The sequence below is a fragment of the Manis pentadactyla genome, chromosome 15 (assembly GCF_030020395.1).
Source record: "Manis pentadactyla isolate mManPen7 chromosome 15, mManPen7.hap1, whole genome shotgun sequence".
Lineage (NCBI taxonomy): Eukaryota > Metazoa > Chordata > Mammalia > Pholidota > Manidae > Manis > Manis pentadactyla.
The window spans coordinates 82,813,351-82,830,344 of NC_080033.1; the positions used below are offsets into that span (position 1 = coordinate 82,813,351).

General features: G+C 61.8%; 2 protein-coding genes across 7 annotated transcripts in view; both read left to right on the forward strand.

The window, feature by feature from the left end:
- Positions 1-16,994, forward strand: part of ACSF3 (acyl-CoA synthetase family member 3) — a 58,904-nt gene that overhangs the window by 38,276 nt on the left and 3,634 nt on the right. For all 6 annotated transcript variants that reach the window (XR_008993985.1, XM_036924268.2, XM_057492764.1 and 3 more), the window contains exons 7-9: positions 416-542; positions 12,965-13,099; positions 13,815-13,926. Coding sequence is in view for 5 of the 6 variants with exons in the window: in XM_036924268.2 (XP_036780163.2) it covers positions 416-542; positions 12,965-13,099; positions 13,815-13,926 (374 nt within the window). In the remaining variant the exon portion in view is untranslated. The remainder of the gene's footprint in view (positions 1-415; positions 543-12,964; positions 13,100-13,814; positions 13,927-16,994) is intronic.
- Positions 9,367-11,730, forward strand: LOC130680938 (uncharacterized). The gene is made up of 2 exons (XM_057492766.1): positions 9,367-11,100; positions 11,194-11,730. Exons 1-2 carry the CDS (start codon positions 10,703-10,705, stop codon positions 11,522-11,524), a joined length of 729 nt encoding a protein of 242 aa, XP_057348749.1. The 5' UTR covers positions 9,367-10,702; the 3' UTR covers positions 11,525-11,730.

The following is a 16,994-nucleotide window of genomic DNA, read 5'->3' on the forward strand; positions in this document are numbered from 1 at the left end:
AGAGGGCCCTACAGCAGCCACAGAGCTCCTCTGGTGGCCACGGAGGCTGTGGGCAGCTGCCCGCTTCTTGTGTTCCGGGCTTTGTCCAAAACACTCCCTGAAGACAGTTTCATGGGGACACCAGGAGCACAGCTTCAGAAGTGGACAGACGCTCAGGTCCAGCTGGGCCTTGGGCTCTGAGGCCTGGGCCAGTCTCTCAGACCTTTGGATTGGAGGACAGAGTTGTTTTAAGATGAACAAAGTGGCATTCAGCTCCCTGCCCAGGGCTGCCGTGATTGAGTTCCAGTCCTGAAAGCTGCATTTTTCAGTCATTTCCCACAAAGTGTCTAATTTCAGAAGAGCGTGTGGACAGGCAGGCGGAGACCCCGCCCTGCGAGGTGTGTGCTCTGACGTGTGTGTGTCTCCTGTGCCGCAGGTGACCCCGGGGTTCAAGGAGAAGGAAGGGGAGCTCTTGGTCAGGGGGCCCTCCGTGTTCCGGGAATACTGGGGCAGACCTGAGGAGACGAAGAAGGCCTTCACCTCAGACGGCTGGTTCAAGACAGGTAGGAGGGAGGGGCCGGAGGGGGTGTGGCTCAGCCACCGTGGGCGTCACTGTGTGGGGCACCCCCATAATCTTCCGTGGAGGGCAGACGGTGGGCAGCATAGGGGCACTTTCTGTGTCTCCCATCTCTGCAGTTGCACCCAGCACCCTGCTCCCCCCAGACCCTAGAACACAGCTTCTGAGACCAGGGCCATGAGGGGGGCCGCCAGGCCCTGGGGTGAGGCTTCCACCCACCCCTCTGCCCTCAGGGGTCAGGACTCAGCCGCCTCCCACCACCACTGGACTCCAGTCAGAGGCCCTACTCACTCCCGGCCACCCACCTGCTTTCAGATCTTCCCCTCCCCCACTCAAGACCAAAGTCCTTTTGATAGAATAGAATATGGGTTTATATATGTATAGAATGTGTTTGTATGGCTGTTGGTGGTACGGCTCCCAGAGTCACCCCGGGCTGAGCCTGGGTCCCAGGTGTGGGCAGGTGGAGCCCACCCCTGCTGGAATGGAGGTGGGGCTCTCACCTGCTCTGAGGGCCTCTCCCCTTTCATCCCCCAGTTCCCCAGCGCCCCCACTCCTGCCCCCAGCCGTCCTGGCCCCGGCGTCCTGCCAGCATGGCCAGTACTGGGAACGTGCAGGTTCACAGCCGCACTGATTGGTTTATGTGCTCATTGACAACAGGTCCCGATGCCCAGTGGCTGGGTTTTGGGGTGGGCTCTCCTTCTTTCCTGCCTGTCTATATGCATAAAACCCTTGTGCTGAGCACACGTTTCGTAGTAATCTTACAGCAATATTTCCCAAAGAGAAAGCCTGTCTTCATCTGTTGTCATGTGTGGCCCCATAGTCAGAAACGCTCTCTGCTCCGCTGCCTGTGGGGAGCACAGCTCGGGAGAAGGCAGCAGCCTGCAGAGGGATGGGTGCTCTGGGGTGCCGTGGGGCACTGCCGCGTGCATCTGAGACGGGGAGAGGGCATGTTGGGGGACGGCGACCCCACGGCTTGTGCTGCTTGCAGCTGACGCCCACACACGTGCCACCTCACCAGGCTCAGGCCAGCGTGAGCTGTGGGGCGGGTCTCGTGTCCCCTCTCCCACCTGCTGCCACCGTGGGTCTGAGGTCTCCAAGTGACAGAGCAGAGGGCTGCGTGGAGATGCCCCAGCAGTCTCGGGGTGCTGTGTGGGCCATCCAGGGGAGACTTGAGGGTGAAGGGGCAGCTGGAGGGTCCTCCTGGGGGGATCGGGTGGCCCCTCTCTGCCCCTCTGGCAGGGGGCACCTCAGGTCTGCCTTGCTGGCCCCGGCCAGTCCTGCACCTAGGCTGTTCTCCCACAGCCGTCTGTGGCCCACTGCCCTCAGGCCCTGGGAAGTGTGTTTCCCAGAAGGCTGTGGTTGGAAGTGTCTTGTCCCTATGGTCCCTCCATGCTGGGCAGAGAGAACAGGTGTGTGCAGGGCTCTGAACGGTGTGCATGGTGGACATCTGTCAGCCCCAGAGTAGAGGCCGGTGCCTTGGGAGGCCTGGCAGGGGCATCTGGGGCGGGTCAGCAGAGGGTTTGCAGGTTGGTTACCTCCTCCGGGCCCTCAGCTAACACACCGGCCTTTGTCAACGCTGCATTAATACCAGGCAGTCTGGCAGCAGCAGGCCCCTCACATGCCTCCCAGCGCAGGGTCGAAGAAAGGCTGCTCCTGGGCTAAGCTTGCCTCTGGGACGCGCCCCCTGTAGCCCTCGGAATCGCCCCGAGTGGAGGCCTGACTTGACACTGTGGCCATCTCCTTTATTTTTAAATTCAGTAAAAAGATGCAGGTTTTTTTCTTTAGCAGCACGGGGAGCCGAAGCCCCATGGATGCTGCCAGCAGGCTCACTGAGAAGGGGCGGCGGCCACACGGCTCGCAGGGCAGTCTCAGCACGGTCTAGTCCCTCTCCTGATGAGCACTGCAGCTGAAAGGAATAGCATGCGTTAATTATTTGGGAGATGACTTTAGGAGAAAATGATTTTGAAATTCAGTTTAATTTCATTGTAATGCGCGGCAAATAGGAAGGGAGTATGTGTGTTTAATTGGCTCTCCGGGGTAAGGCCGGGCCTCGTGCCTTTGTCATGGTCATTAGCGCTACAGACTACATAATGAGCACCACCGCTCACAGCTGCTGCTCCTCAGGGACGTAGGATTAAATAGAAATCAGGGTAAACTGAACTTAACCCTTCCCTGGCCAGCGCCTCCTGCCACCCAGACTCTGGTGGTACCAAGAGCCGCTGCCACTGGGCTCCACGTGTGAGGAAGGAGACTGGCAAGTCTAGGACCCGCACATGCTCAGGCTTTATGTTGACCCTGCTGTTAGAGCTGAGGGCATGGGACAGAGAAGGGGACCCGGGAGGGAGATGCGGACACAGAGAAGAAGAGGAAACGGGGGGACGAGGACAGGAACTGGGGCAAGGACACACTGCCACCCCTCCTGTCCCCCTGACACTTCCCTGAGCGATTCTGTCCTTTTGCAGAGACTGATAGCTGAACATGGGAAACAAAAGAGCATCTCTGACTTTAAACATACTCTGTCCCATGCCATGTACTGTCACAGAGTGGACTGCATGTGGCTGATTGAGGAGGAGACGTCTGGATGGCTGGGTGACCGTGGGGAGGCCCCAGGCCTCATGGGGTCAGGCAGGAGCCCTCCCCTTTCTCCTGCACAGTGGGCACAGCACAGACATTGAAAGCTGTTCATTTAAGAAAACGGCAAAGAGAAAGCCTTGCCGCGCGTTGGGACCGCACAGAGAGCTGTTTCCTGGGGGCCGGGCCGCCCCAAGTGCGCGGCCTGAGCAGGGCCATGGAGGTGTGGATACGCCGTCGTCTGTGTGACATGACAGCTGACTGTGACCACTGGGAACCACTCATGAGCCTGGCAGCTCTGCTAGGGACACGGCACAGGGGACACGCGGGTCACTGGAGAGGTGCCGTTCCTGTAGGAATATGGGACGTGTCTCCCTTCCTAGTGACCGAGGTAAACGTGGAAACTCCAGGCAGCAGATGGGCAGGGCTCTGTAAAAGGCTGACCCTCAGTACCGTGAGGCAGGGACCCCCACCATGGGTGGGACTGGGCATGGAGTTTTTTTTTAAGAATCTATTCAAAGAAAATAATCAGGTGGTGAAAGGTGGATGCCAGAGATGTCTGCCGAAGCACTGTTGATACGAGACACGGGGACCCCGCGGCTGTGGCAGGTCTCGCGATGTCCAAGCAGTGGGCACGGCGAGGCCTGTGGAAGCGGTGCTTGAGGAACAGCGACGTGAGGAGAGCCCCTGCCAGCGTCGCCTGTGCGCGTCTGGTGTGTGCATGCCAAGCACAGGGCGCTGTCTGCTGCTATCTGCACAGTTTTCGTTCCTTCCTCATTTTCTCTTGTCAGTGAGCTCTGTCTCTGTCATAAACACAGAGAAGTACAAACTTATAAATCTTACACTGAAGTGAGCCTCCGTGAAGTCGGCCTCAGACAGGCGCTCGGCCTCTGCTCAGCTCCTGCCCAGGTGGCGTGCCCACGGCTGCTCTGAGCTCTGATGGTCTCCGCTGTAGGACTGTTGTCATTCTGCCCAAGTCACAGCTAGGAGTCAGGCAGACGGCTGCCAGCAGGGACCCCAGGGCTCCCATGTCAGTGGCATGATAGCACGCCCAGCTGAAGGTCACCCCGTCTCCAGAGTGGGCCGGGAGCGACCACTGCTGGGGGCCGTCCTTAGGAGGACGTGTCTGCCCAGTGCCCCATGAACTGGGCCCCGGCAGTGGGGGGCTCCTCACCTGCTCCCTGTCAAATGGGGGTTCTGCCTGCCTTCCCTACTCCCAGCGTCTGCCACCCGGGGCACAGCCCTGAGATGTGCCAGGATCCAGGCACGGCCTCTGGAAGCTTTGGGATGTGGTAGGCAAGAGCAGAGCCGCCAGTCCTGGCCCCATGCAAGCCTCAAGTGGAGACTCCCTTGTTGACCGCACCTGCCGCCGGCCAGCCTGGAGTGGCCGCCTCTTTCTTCTGTCTCTCCCTGCCTTCCGTGTACATGTGCTAGTTTCAGATCACACCTGGGCATCTCCCAAGATGCTCACAGATCGACAACCATCTCACGTCTGAGCCACGTACCCGAGCCCAGGGCAAGCAGTCAGGCCGCGCCAGACAAGGGGTCCCTGCAGGGACGTGGCTGTTCAGCCGGCAGCTGTCCTGTGCTTCCCCGGCTGCAGGAGGCTGAGCTCCACGTGCCCTGGATGTGCACACAGATGTCCCCGGCTGTGGCTTGGTCCCCTTGCTGGTGGCACTTTTCATGTGTGGAAGGTTGGGTTGGGTCATGGCCCTGGGTCCCTGAGTGTTGGCCTTATTTTTTATCTTGCTTAAAAACCCTTTACAGTGGTCAGGAAGATTCTCCTGCATCTCCACGCTCTGCTAGCACCAAGTCAGGTCTCCGATTCACCCAGAGCTGGCTTCTGTGTGGGGTGGCACTGTGGCGTCACAGTGTGCCCTCTGTCCCCCCGAGCTCCTGCCCTAGCAGGCTGGCTCCTGGGGCCTGTTTATCCATCCTGGTGGCTCCCAGGCCTGCGGGTGTGTTTTTTATCAGTCACACCTGCATGATGTAAAGACTCCATTGGCTTCCCCTGTTTGGGAAGATAGCCAGCTGCTCGGACCTGTCAGCTATTCCTTTGAGTTTGACTTTGTACCCTAAACTCTGGGATGGCCTTCTCCAGGCCCCCAGCTGGGCCGAACTGTGCCCCGGAGCCCTCTCCTGTCAAGGCTGGTGGCAGGGTCTGTGCTGTGAGGCCGTAACGTGCCACCAGAGCCGAGCCGTTGGGAGCCGTGGCTCCTTCGGAACTGTTCCCAAGTCGGGAGGACACTCCCATCCCAGCGGCACCTCCTCTGGGAGACCCCAGGGCCCCATGTCCCCTGGCTAAGCTGGTTGCCCCACATCAGCCCAGCTCCCACCTGGGCCACCCGTCATCCACAGCCCCGTCCGCGATCCTGGCCCTTATCTGGGGCTCCCGTTCCCGGGAACCTCCTGCGCCTGCACGTGTGGGATGTGCGCTCTTGGAGAGCATGCAGCGTTTGTTCTGTGCGGGACAGAGTTCCATGGAGACCGCCTCTCTGGGCTCTGGCCCCGCTGCAGCCGGGCTGTTCCTGGTGCCTCACGACCTTTCCCCTCTTTGGAGGCCAGAGAACCTTCCCTCTGTCCAGAGTCCTCAAGTCCGACTGGCCGTGCACCTCGGGTGCCGTGACTCAGGGACTGGTCTGGCTGGTCTTCTCCCTGCCCCACGCCCGGCCGGCCCCGGGGCGGAGAGCAGGAAGGGTGGTGGGGAGGCCACGCTCGCGGTCCACCCCTCCGAGCGCCTGAGGGGCCAGGCGCCACCTGCTCCTCACTGCCGCTCCTGGACTGCCTGCGGCACCCTGTGTCCTCACAGCGGTGTTCTTGGCCTGCCAGGTGCCCGGCCTCTCATTCCTCTGGCTTCCGGCTTCTGTCTCCCTTATCGTCATCTCCTTCCTAGGACTCCCTTACTAGCGGTCACCACTGCGTCGGCTTTGGGAGGGAGGCGCCCTTGCCCCGCCTCTGCCTGGTGGTTCTCAGGAGCAGTGGACTCTCCTGGTGGTTGTAATGTCTTGTCTTCCTTCTGGTACCTTCCCCAGCCTTCTCCCTGCAGGAGTGGGTCCCAGACAGCAGCTGCAGGGAGGGAGGAGTCAGGGCAGGTGGGTCCGTCTTCCTGGAGCCCAGCGTGGGTGGCGGCCGTCCCCAAGCGCCTGGGAGAGGCGGCTGGGGTCCCATGCTTGCTCCTCCCCCTGTAGGTGGGGTCAGGACTGAGCAGACGCGGGAAGAGCCTCTGGGCAAAGCTGCTGGTGGGTGGGGGTGCCACCAGCAGTGGTGACAGGCGCCTGCCATCTCCTCCAGGACCAGGACCTGAGTCTCAGAAGCGCTGGGGCCGCTGCAGAGCCGGGGTCTCAGCCAGCTCGTTTCTGTCCGCGTCTGCCCAGCCAGGTTGGGGTGCTGGGGACGCTCTGGATACACAGGGGTCAGGGCTAGTGCCATTCCCCAGGGCCCCCCACCCTGGAGCCCTCTGAGGGCCACGGTGGGCAGGACCGGGTCTGCTGCCCACACTGGCCACGCATCTGTTGAAGGCAGAGACACGAAACAGCACGGGATTTGAGAGCGGCATGTAAGCCCTGCTGGAAACCCTCGCCCCTGAGCTCCGGGTCGCAGGAGCTTATTGATGGTGGTTCCGTGACAACGAGCCCCTTTGATGTGGGTGCCAAAGCCAGGGGTGTGAGACTGAGTCCAGCATCAGTGTGTTTTGGTAAATATGTTGTAAAAAGCAAATGTCCTTAGCTTGCTGCTGTGTGGGTTGCTGACCTTCCCCTTGGGCAGCCTCTGCTGCTCTCTCAAGACTTGGCTTAGGCCTTTGGCTTCCGTGTCCTGGGCTCTTACGACAGGGCTGGATGCCCAAAGAAGGTGTGGGGCTCCTCTGGCCAGGATCCTCCCTGAACTTAAACCACCTGATGACGTAACTGGCCTGTTGCTGGGCTGACGCTTCCACACCTTTAGGCAATGAGCTATTATTGTGCCATATAGAGAGCTCGGCCCAGGGCTCTGGGCAGAGGCAGAGACGCTGGTGCTCGACCTGCCGCCAGAGGACAAGCCGGGTAATAAACCCTTTCACCCCAAGAACATTTTGCTGTCATTTTTTTTGGTCAAATTGAATCCATAGCAAACTTGCCCAGGGCTGAAACCCACTGGCAAGACAATTGGCGTAGTCGGCAGGGTTCACTGTTGACCAAGGAAAAAGACAGGCTGCCCTTCTGGGAGGGGTGCTCCAGCGGGCTGCCCCGGTGAATGGGGAGGCAGTGGATCGTCCCCCAGTGGGTATGTGGTCTGAGGGGCTTGCCTCCTAGAGGGCTGGGCCCCACCCCAGGGCTGGAGGCAAGGGGAGGTGACCCCTGGGGCAGTAGGGGTGGCCCTTGGCATAGTAAGCAGAGCCTTTGAGAAGCAGAGTGCCCGGGAGGCAGCGGGGACGGTGGGTTGGCTGCTTCTCACAGTATTAAAAAAGTCTGCAGAAGACAAGGACATGCTCCTGAAAGAGACACAAGAAATGGCGGCACGAGAGCTGCGAACTGCTGTGGATGCCCTGAAGGATGAAATGGCGCTGATGCGAGAGGAGGCAGCACGAGGGCGCCGGCAGCCAGGTGTGCGCTTGACTCTGCACAGCGTGGGAACGGAGCCCTACCTCCCCAGGATTTGGGGGAGCCGCAGAGCCCTGGATGGAGAGAGCTGTGTTCTGAGAACTTATACTTTCCTACTGGTCTGAAATAAAACAGGGAGAGAGAAAAGGATTGTGTTGAGACTAGAAAGCTGAATGAAGTAGCAAAATGTCAGAGACATTGACCACCAGGTGGAGGTCGGCCAGTTCTTGTCTTCATCATGGAGAAGAGTTCAGAGACAAGTGCAACTGGCTTATGCAACAAGAAGGTTCATTTGATATAAAACAGTGACACTCAGACAGGAGTGCAGTGACCTCAGAGAAGAGGCGCATTTAAGGGTTTAGGGTGTGGGGTTTCACAGGGCCTTGAGGTAGGGGTCGGCATAAGGCAGGATGTATAGAGGTGATTCATAATTCCTTTGAAGTTTTGTCTTAAGAATAGATTATTCAGGTGACTGTTGACCCGGCTCTCAGCATTCTTTTTCCACACAGGTTCCTTTACACTGGACGTCTGTCTCTGGTCCTGGTCACAGTTACTTAGTTGATTCAGGGGCTGGAAGAGTAAGAACAGCATATAGATTAAGCCAGAGAACAAGCCGAGCCCTTTTTTGCAGGCTAAGTGGATTTTACAAAGGCATGAGCCTTGCCCCATTTCCCTGCCCTGCCTCACAGTGGCCACACGGAGAGCCGCGGTGAGGCTCCTGAGGTCCGCCAGGGCCCCCTGGGTGTGCACGCGCCACAGACAAGCGGGCCTCCGCATCCGAGATCCTCCCTGATGGGCAGGGGACCGGGCCGACCACCAGTTGGCCAGCGTCATGGGGAGGCGAGTCTTTGGGGCCTGCTGCCACAGGGATCCAGGCAGGGCCCCTACCTGAGAAGGGCTGCGCCCCCTGACACAGCCCGGGGCCAGACTGACACGGGGCTGACCCCACGTCCCTCTCCATCAGCCACACACAGCCTTCAGGGCTGGCCCTCGGCAGGACGGAGCGGGAGGCCCCTGTGCAGCTCAGGTCTCATCCTGACCCCGCTGCTCCGTGCACATGTGCACCCCAGGGCAGGGAAGCTGTGGTGGGCGTCTGGAATAAGGAGCAGGGCTGGGTCCCTGGGTCCTGCCCAGCACCCCAGGAGAGGCTGGGAGCTGACACCTGAGGCCAAGTAGAGCCTGACGGCAGAGTTAGCCTGATAGGCCATTTCCTGCCTTTGTCTGACACTTGTTTCTCAGTGGTGACACAGATCTTCCTTTAAAAAATAATTGCTTAGACGTGGTGCATGTGGGGTCACGGGGAAGACAGTGCAGCACAGAGAGGACAAGTAGTGACTCTGGTCTTACTACACTGATGGACAGTGACTGCAATGGGACTTGGTGGGGACTCGATAATATGGGTGAATGTAGTAACCACATTGTTTTTCCTGTGAAACCTTCATAAGAGTGTATATCAATGGTACCTTAATAAAAATAAAAATCATTGCTTAGTCATGACGCAGAGCAGGTGCTGGGGTGACGGTGGGCGTGAGCCCAACAGGGAGGCTGCAAACTTCTCCGTAAACCAAAGCTTTTATCTTGAAACGTGCACAGATTCACAGGAAGCTTCAAGTAACGTGCGTGCAGGGCAACCCTCACACCTCCACCCGTTTCGCTGGCTGCCTGCATCCCAGCTCCACACACACTTGCACATGGCGCATGTACAGACCCGGCTCTCTGCCCTTGTCACATGTGTGGGTCTGTGTAACCACAAAGATGAGATGTTTTTGTCACCTCAAGGCTCCTGTGCACTGCCACGTGGTGGCCTCACACCTGTTCCCCTCCGCCCACTGCCCTGATCCCTGGCCACCTCTGCTCCCTGTGGTTCAGGGAATGTCACAGACGTGGAGTCACATAAATGCGACCACGGGGTGTGGGCCTTGTCCCCTCAATGTCATTTCCTAGAGGGCCACGTGCCTACGACCAGCCGCTGCTCAGGAGAAGCATGGCAGAGATTGGCCACAGTGCAGCACCAGCCACCCAGTTCTGGGCACCACCACCCAAAACCAGGCCCCAGTCGTCCTGACCAGGTGGGACCCACGTGTCATTAGAGGCTGAGCTGCACATTAGCTACAGGCTACCAGCCAGCCTCCAGCGTGAGGTGGGTGAGGCCGGCAGCAGTGGGCACCCCTCCGGTGGGCCTGGCTGCCTCAGCCTCTCAGGGCCTGAAGTGTCATGCGTGGGCAGATGGCAGCCCCAGAGAGCTGAGCCACACACAGGGTCGGGAGGCGCACGGGAAAGGTCGTGGAGGTGCAGGAAGCCCGAGGACGTCATTAGCTCTGTGCAGAAGGTTCTGGCACTTGGCTGCACGTGAAGGCATGAGGCCTCACAGTGTCCAGGCCGTCGGCTGCGGGCAGCCAGCAGGCGCTGTCCCTGGGCGGCGTGTGTCCGGGAGGCACTGCCCACAGTGGGCCTCTCCCTGCTGGGGGAGCCAGGCTGCTGTCCGGCCCTCGCGCTTTCACCCCTCAGGCTCTCCCAGCCTGGGGCTCCGAGGCCGTGTGAACCCTGCCCCCTGCCTCAGAGCATGGCGGTGGTTCCATCCCACACTTTTTTCTTCTCAAATTTATTTTAAAATGTTAGTGTCTGCTCTGGGGTCCTGGGACATCTGGACTTGCCTTGTCCCTTGACTCCTCTCGATGCTGCCTGACGTGGGCAGGGTGCCTTCGGGCTCACAGGGTTCCTCCGCTGCACACGCGGCTCTGTCCCCGGGTCACTCAGTAGCCACGCCATGTACATGATGGCGCTCGCACGCACCTGCCGGTGGGCTTGTGTACACAGCAGCCCCCCGCGGGTCTGCCGCTGTGCTCCACGTCCCACGCACCCTGTAGGCTGAGGCCCCCTCGGTCTGAAACGGGCTCCGAGACGAAGGCGTGCTCTGGGTGGGAGGCACGGGACTCTGGGGAGCTCCCTGCCAGCCTCCCTCTGCCGGGACCGAGCATCTCGGCAGGCATCCCAGGAAATGGAGCACAAGGCCTTGGAAGGGGTGTTCGGGGTCCCCGCCTCCCAGGGCGCCCTGCGCTGCGGCTTCCACCGCACCCGGTGCGGTCCTGCCCCGCCCAGCCGCCCTCCGGCTGCCCCCAGCTCTCTGCCCACTGCCCCCACTGCGCCTCAGCCCCACCTGTGCTGCCCCTTCACAGGTGTTCCGTGCACCAGGGGCCCCTTCCTCCAGGCCGCGCTGCACGAGGCCAGTGTGAACTGCTCTGTGTCCGTCTGGCCGGCAGATGCTGCCAGCTGCCATCAGCCTGGGGCTGCAGCCCAGCCCTGCACCTGGCGCTCGGGTGTCCCGGCAGTGCGTAGCCACTTAGCGGCTGGCCACGGGGACCTGCTCCTTCGGTTCCCAGCCAGCCTGAGATCCAGGTGGGCAGGGCCGGCGGCCCAGCTCCCTCCATCCCCGCCTCCACCCTCACGTGGCCTGCCCACTGTCACACCTTCCTCTGCCTCCCTTGGAAGGACACATGTGGCCGCCTCGTCTGCAGCGCCTTCACGCGGCGGTGGTCCGAGTCAGCCCGGGGCTCTCCGGCCCCACCGGGTCGCGGTACCCGGCTCTCACCGCTCCTCTTCGTCTGGCTGGGAGTGGCCAGTGAAGTGGACAGGCTGCGGCAGGGAAGGTCCTGGAGATGCCAAAGCAGGGACGTCTGGCCAGAATGGCCGTGGGGGCAGCAGCTGGAGGCCAAGCCAGCGTCGTCAGGTCAGGGGCCCAGCCAGAGGCCTGTGGGGGGTCAGTGTGGGCAGAGCCCCAGGGGCTCTCACCCCAGCTTACACTGCAGTGCTGAGCCGCTGAGGGGTGCAGGTGCCATCAGACAGAGGCCCCACCCTCGTGGCCTGGGAATGGGCAGGGGGGCAGGACCAGGGGTGGGAGGCAGAGCCCAGGGTGGGGCAGTGATGCCTCCCTCCACTGGGTCTCCGGGTGCAGGGAAGCCTGTGGGGGTGGGCACAGGAAGCCACCTGAGGGACCTGAGCCCCAGCCTGGCCCCACCCTGGCAGCAGGAGCCCATGAAGCATCTCCAGGCTCTTTCCTGGCAGCCATTCAGGACTTCCAGGGGGCGTGGCTGGAGGTTGGGAAGCCCGCACAGGCCGTGTGGCCGCCCAGTGGGGACGGGAGGGGCTTCGGTTGGCCTCACGGGCCTTGGGAAAGGCGGCACGCGGCCTCCCCGGCAGCCTCTCCCGCTCCTCACCTGCCTGCTGCCTGCCAAGCCAGGCTGTCCCAGGGGCGTGACACACCTTCCCAGAGCCTCTCGTTGCTTCTGCCTCCTGAGGGTGCAGGGGAGCTTGCCACACGCAGCCCGTGCCCACAGGGCCAGGCCTTCGTGCAAAACCATGAACAGACCGCAGCCGTTTGAGCACACCCGTCATCTCGTTTAACCAAAGAGCGGCCTGCACGGCAGGTGGAGAGGAGCTGCGAGGTGTGGGTGCGCCTCCCCAGGCGGAGGGCGTGATGTGTGAGGAAAGGTCGGTGCTTTATTCCAGCTGGTAACTGCCTGCCTTGCGCATGGGGGAGCAGCCCGGCGAGCCCCAGCACTGCTTCTGGGCAGGGTGGGGGCGTCCCCGCGTGCGCACTCAGGCCCACCTCACCCGCGCCCCGGACGCCCCAGGCTGGAGCCCAGACCCTGTGGCACCCTCTGTCCTGTACCCTCCTCATGCCAGGTGGTGCCTGGATGACCCTCCCGGTGCCCAGGACCCCCTGAGAAAGGTGTGGGTGGTCTCAGCTGGGGCGGCCCGCCTGGGCTGGTGTCCAGGAGGAGCAAGGTGGGAAGGCACAGTGGTCAGTGGGAAAGAGAAGGGAGTCCCCCCCCCCGTCAGAGACCTTGTGTGACTCCACGTGCTGCCCACCAGGGCCCTCTGTGGCCAGGCCTCGCTGGACACCGGAGGCCAGTTCGGTGTGTGTGCTCCTTTGCATGGGCCGAAACAGCAAAAGGGATGCCTGCCTAGGTGGTGGTGGCACCAGCCTCCCACCAGCACACCTCCAAGCCCTAGTTTTTGCAGTGGCCCCCCATCTGTCCACTGGGGTGCTGCTGGCCACATAAGGACACAGCCAGAGGGGCTCTTCCAGCGTCAGTCCCACGGGCTGAGCGCACAGCCATTGAACTTTGTGCTTGCTGCCTTGTCCCCAAAAGCCCCCTCCACCGCCGCCGCCGGACCAGAAGCACCCAGCATGGGGGCGCTGCACTCACCCAAAGCACGCCAGGCCGCGGGTGCTGGACTCACAGAGCCCTGTCCCCAGGTGACACAGCTGTGTTCAAGGACGGCAGTTACTGGATCCGGGGCCGCACGTCAGTGGACATCATCAAGAGTGGCGGCTACAAGGTCAGCGCCCTGGAGGTGGAGCGGCTGCTGCTGGCCCACCCCAGCATCGCAGGTGAGGGCCGGGCACGGTGCCCTGAGCCTCTCGGGCAGACCGGGCCCCTGGGACGTGTCTCCCTCTGACAGATTGTAGGCAGCACGGACACCAGGTGACCCAGCATCAGGGCACCACACAGCTGGGCCTTGCCCGCCCCGCCCGCACCCCAGTCAGTCCCTGCATGCCGCGGGCCGCAGCACCGCCCCTGTGCTCAGGAGTGGCAGCGTGCTGGGGGTGGCGGTCCCGGCACTGTGCCTGCCAGAGCTCCTGACGGGAGCGCAGAGGCCCTGTGAGTGCTGTGGGCTGCAGGTGCTGGTCCAAGAAGCGGGGCCACCCTGATCTGCTGCTCTCGGGCACAGGCTTTGAAGACCTAGGATCAGGACAGGCGGCTCCCCTGGAGCCAGGCCTGGCTGTTTGCCAGGATGCTCCGTGGCCTGTCTGGGGGAGCCTGCAGGCCTGGAGGTGGAGCCTTCTGGGCTTTTTACCACCACCACCCCTGCCACCTTACCAGCGACTCTCCCCTGGGCAGGGGTGGGGGGCCCGGCCCACTCCCTGGTCCCCTCCAGACACCATTTCTAGGACCGTGTGCTCCCGGGCCACTGAGCCAGGCTTCTCCCAGGACCTGCTGCAGGAACCCTGTGTCCCAGGCATGGCCCACGCATTCTACTACTAATCAACATGCAGTGGTCATTGTGCATTTTCAAGATGCCACACCTTGTTCTTCTGTCCACAGATGTGGCTGTGGTCGGTGTTCCAGACGTGACATGGGGCCAGCGGGTCACTGCGGTCGTGGCCCTTCCAGAGGGACACTCACTGTCCCACCAGGAGCTCAAAGCATGGGCACGGTAAGGGCTGGGCAGGGGTAGTGGGGTCAGAGGAGGATGGCTAGAGGTCTGGGTCTTGCCGTCGTGATCTCGGGGGCTGGGTGCCCAGGCCATCAGCAGCATGGTGCTAACACGAGGCCGACCCCCACTGGGAAGCTCTGGTGGCAGAGGGGCAGAGATGGCCCAGTCCTTACCCATCACTCAAGGCCGTGGACACTGAGAGGCAGATGGGGCCACCCTGCCTGCCAGAGGACACTGGCAGAAGCACGTGCTCCGGGGCGGGGTCCCCTGTCGTGAGCAGCTTGATCCTCTCCCAGGTCTGGAAAGACTTGTTGGCCAGGGCACCGGGCTAGACAATCTGCAGAGCTCCTTCCTGCCTGCTCCTGGAAGGCCACACACACCTGCCATTGGCTGTGCCCGGCCCATGGGTGCTGGTTGCAGGGAGCTTGCACGTGCCCTTGGGGTGCTCACTGCCTGGGGCCGAGGCCAGGGGTCTCCCTGCATCTCCCTGCCTTGGCTGAACCCTAAGCCTCCCATGACCCACAGGCCCCTCCCCGTGCCCACAGCACCTGTTGGTCCATCCCAGGGCCAAGCCTGAGTCCCCATCCTTGTCAAAGGCCAGACAGGACAGGAGGAGGCATGGTGGATGCTGGTCCAGCACCCCGGCGCGCTCAGAAGGGAGGCCGTTAGTAACAGCTCCAAAGTCTTCATCTCAAACCCAGGAATGTTCTCCCCCCACCCCCACCCTGACTCGCCTCCTCCAAGAGCTGGAGATATTTTTGGCCCGTCTAACATGATTTCACAAACAGTAGGAGCCCTTGTTACACGGGGCAGCACAGCTGGGTGATTACCCTGGATTTTCGAATCGCAGTCGGAGCTTAACAAAGGCAAGGCGGCTTCCGTTTGCTGGCTGCTGCTTTGATTAAACAGTCACTATGTCAAAAAGAAGAAAATGCAAATCCTGTGCAAGAGCTTGTGCTGAGCTGTCTGCCGGGGAGTGTTCGGGCCACCTCCCCATCCCCTCTTAGCTGCTGGCCGTACTCAGGTGTGGGGCCCATCGCCAGGCACTCCTCCTGCCCCACGTCGCGTGTCTGTCCCTCCCAAGTCCAGGTCAGGCTCTGGCCCAGGACCTGGCAGGGGCTGCGCTGTCCGGTTTGGCCTGTGCCCCTGAGGTGGGTGCACTGTGTCCAGGCTTGGGGGCCCTGGTGCCAGGCTTCTTGGAGGGCAGGGTTTGGTGGCCTCCATGGGGCCTGCCCCAGATCGAGGCCAGCGTCCGGCCTTTGTGTCCTCCCCTCCGGCGGCCACTGGGTGGTGACACGGGGCCACCCACCCCGTGGAGGGGCCAGGGGCCTTCTCTTCCAGGCCAGGGCCTACCCTGGGGCAGGGAGAGGGGCCTCGCCTGCCCTTCTTCCTGTGTCTTGTTCACTGCCATTTGGGGTCTTTCTTAAAGGTCTTAAATGTCTTCCTTTTGCTCCCATTTTTTTCCTCTCCCAGGATGTTTGCTCACATCCTCTGCTCCCCTCCTCTGTGCTGTGCTCCCAGTGGGGGTCTGGGGGAAGCACAGTCCCAGCCGAGGGTAGCGTGGCTTTGGAGCTGGGTAATGTCACCACATCCTCAGGGTCTGGGTCATGGACGACCCACACCACCCTTCCATGCCCCAAAATGCCAAGTTGAAATGGCCCACGTGGGCCTTACGCAGCGGGGAAAGCTGAGGAATGAGCCGCAGTGTCGGCCCCTGGTCGCTCTGGGTGCCTGACGGTCGTTGGCTGAGCGCCCCGTCCAGCCTCCCCCCGCCAGCCCTCCTCTGAGGGAGGAGGTAATAGGAGCCGAGTGCCGGAAGTAAGGCCTCCACCATCCGTGAGGATTTTTCCATGGGAAGCTTGCTTTTAACAAACAGCTCGACTTTGCTGGATTCCCGTCCGACACCCTGCTCTGCCGTGGAGCTGCTCCAGGCGTCACGGGGCGGCTGCTCAGCTGGGCCCCTTTGGAGAACCAGGTGGCTCCTGAGGCCCTTACTTCTGCAGGACCTGCAGGCAGAACCCCCTTCCCAAAAGGACCGCCTGTCAGAAATGGCAGCGCCCCGGCCCCGGCCCGCATCCGTCACAGCCTTTCAGATGGGTTTTCACCTTTCCGGCTCTTGCTCCCTGGCCGGGGTTACCAAGCTGGGGTCTGTGACAGGCCACTCTGACGTGCCCGCCGCCCCGCCCACCTGCCGCTGCTCCGCGCTGGCCACGTCTGTTAGAACCCCACACTGCACTCGATCTTCTCGGTCACTTGTCTGAGTCCAGTAGGAAAATGGCGTGTATCCCCCACCTGTGCCTCCCTCGGCCTGGCCCTGGCTCTGGATTCGCCTCATGTCCCGGGCGCAGGCCTCCTGGAGACGAACTCCGGAAACGTCTTTAATTCTGCCTGCATTTCAGAAGGGCACCTCCTCTGGATATGAGACTCTAGACTGACGGGTTTTTCCTTATGGAAAAACAGGGCTCCACTGCCTTCTCATGCACTGGGGGAGCGGCCCAGACTGTGCCCCCAGACTCACTCTGCCCTCCTCTCTGGGCCCTGGCCCAGCTTGGTGCTGGCACAGCCAGGGGGACATGTGAAGAGCCGCCGCCGATGATCACGCCGCCCAGATGCCGTGGAGATGCCGCGTTGGCAGCCGGGCCGGGACCTCAGGCAGCCTCGTCTAGCAGCAGGCGGGGTGTTGGGCCCTTGGGGGCTCATCCTGCCACAGTGTCAGGGCCACGGGGCCAGTCCTGAGGGCCAGTTCCAGCAAAGTCCAGGCCGGCCCCCAGTGAGCAGCTGGCCATTTCCAGCAGCTGCAGGGACCACAGGCAGTGGTGTCCTCCCCATCGCAAGCCAGAAGCCTGCACCAAGTCCCTGTGTGGGAGCAGCGCTGTGCCCTTTGACCTGCGGCAGGCTGCGTGTGGCTCAGCCGCCCAGAGGTACCACTGCGTTCAGCGTGGCATTGCTGGCAGCCACTGCCTGAGGGCAGATTAGGTGTGTGTTCATTCGTGAGCCCTGCTGCTGAGGCCGAGACTTGGGGTTTCTCTGCCACCCCCCCTTGCCAGCTCTGTGCTACGGCACAGTCT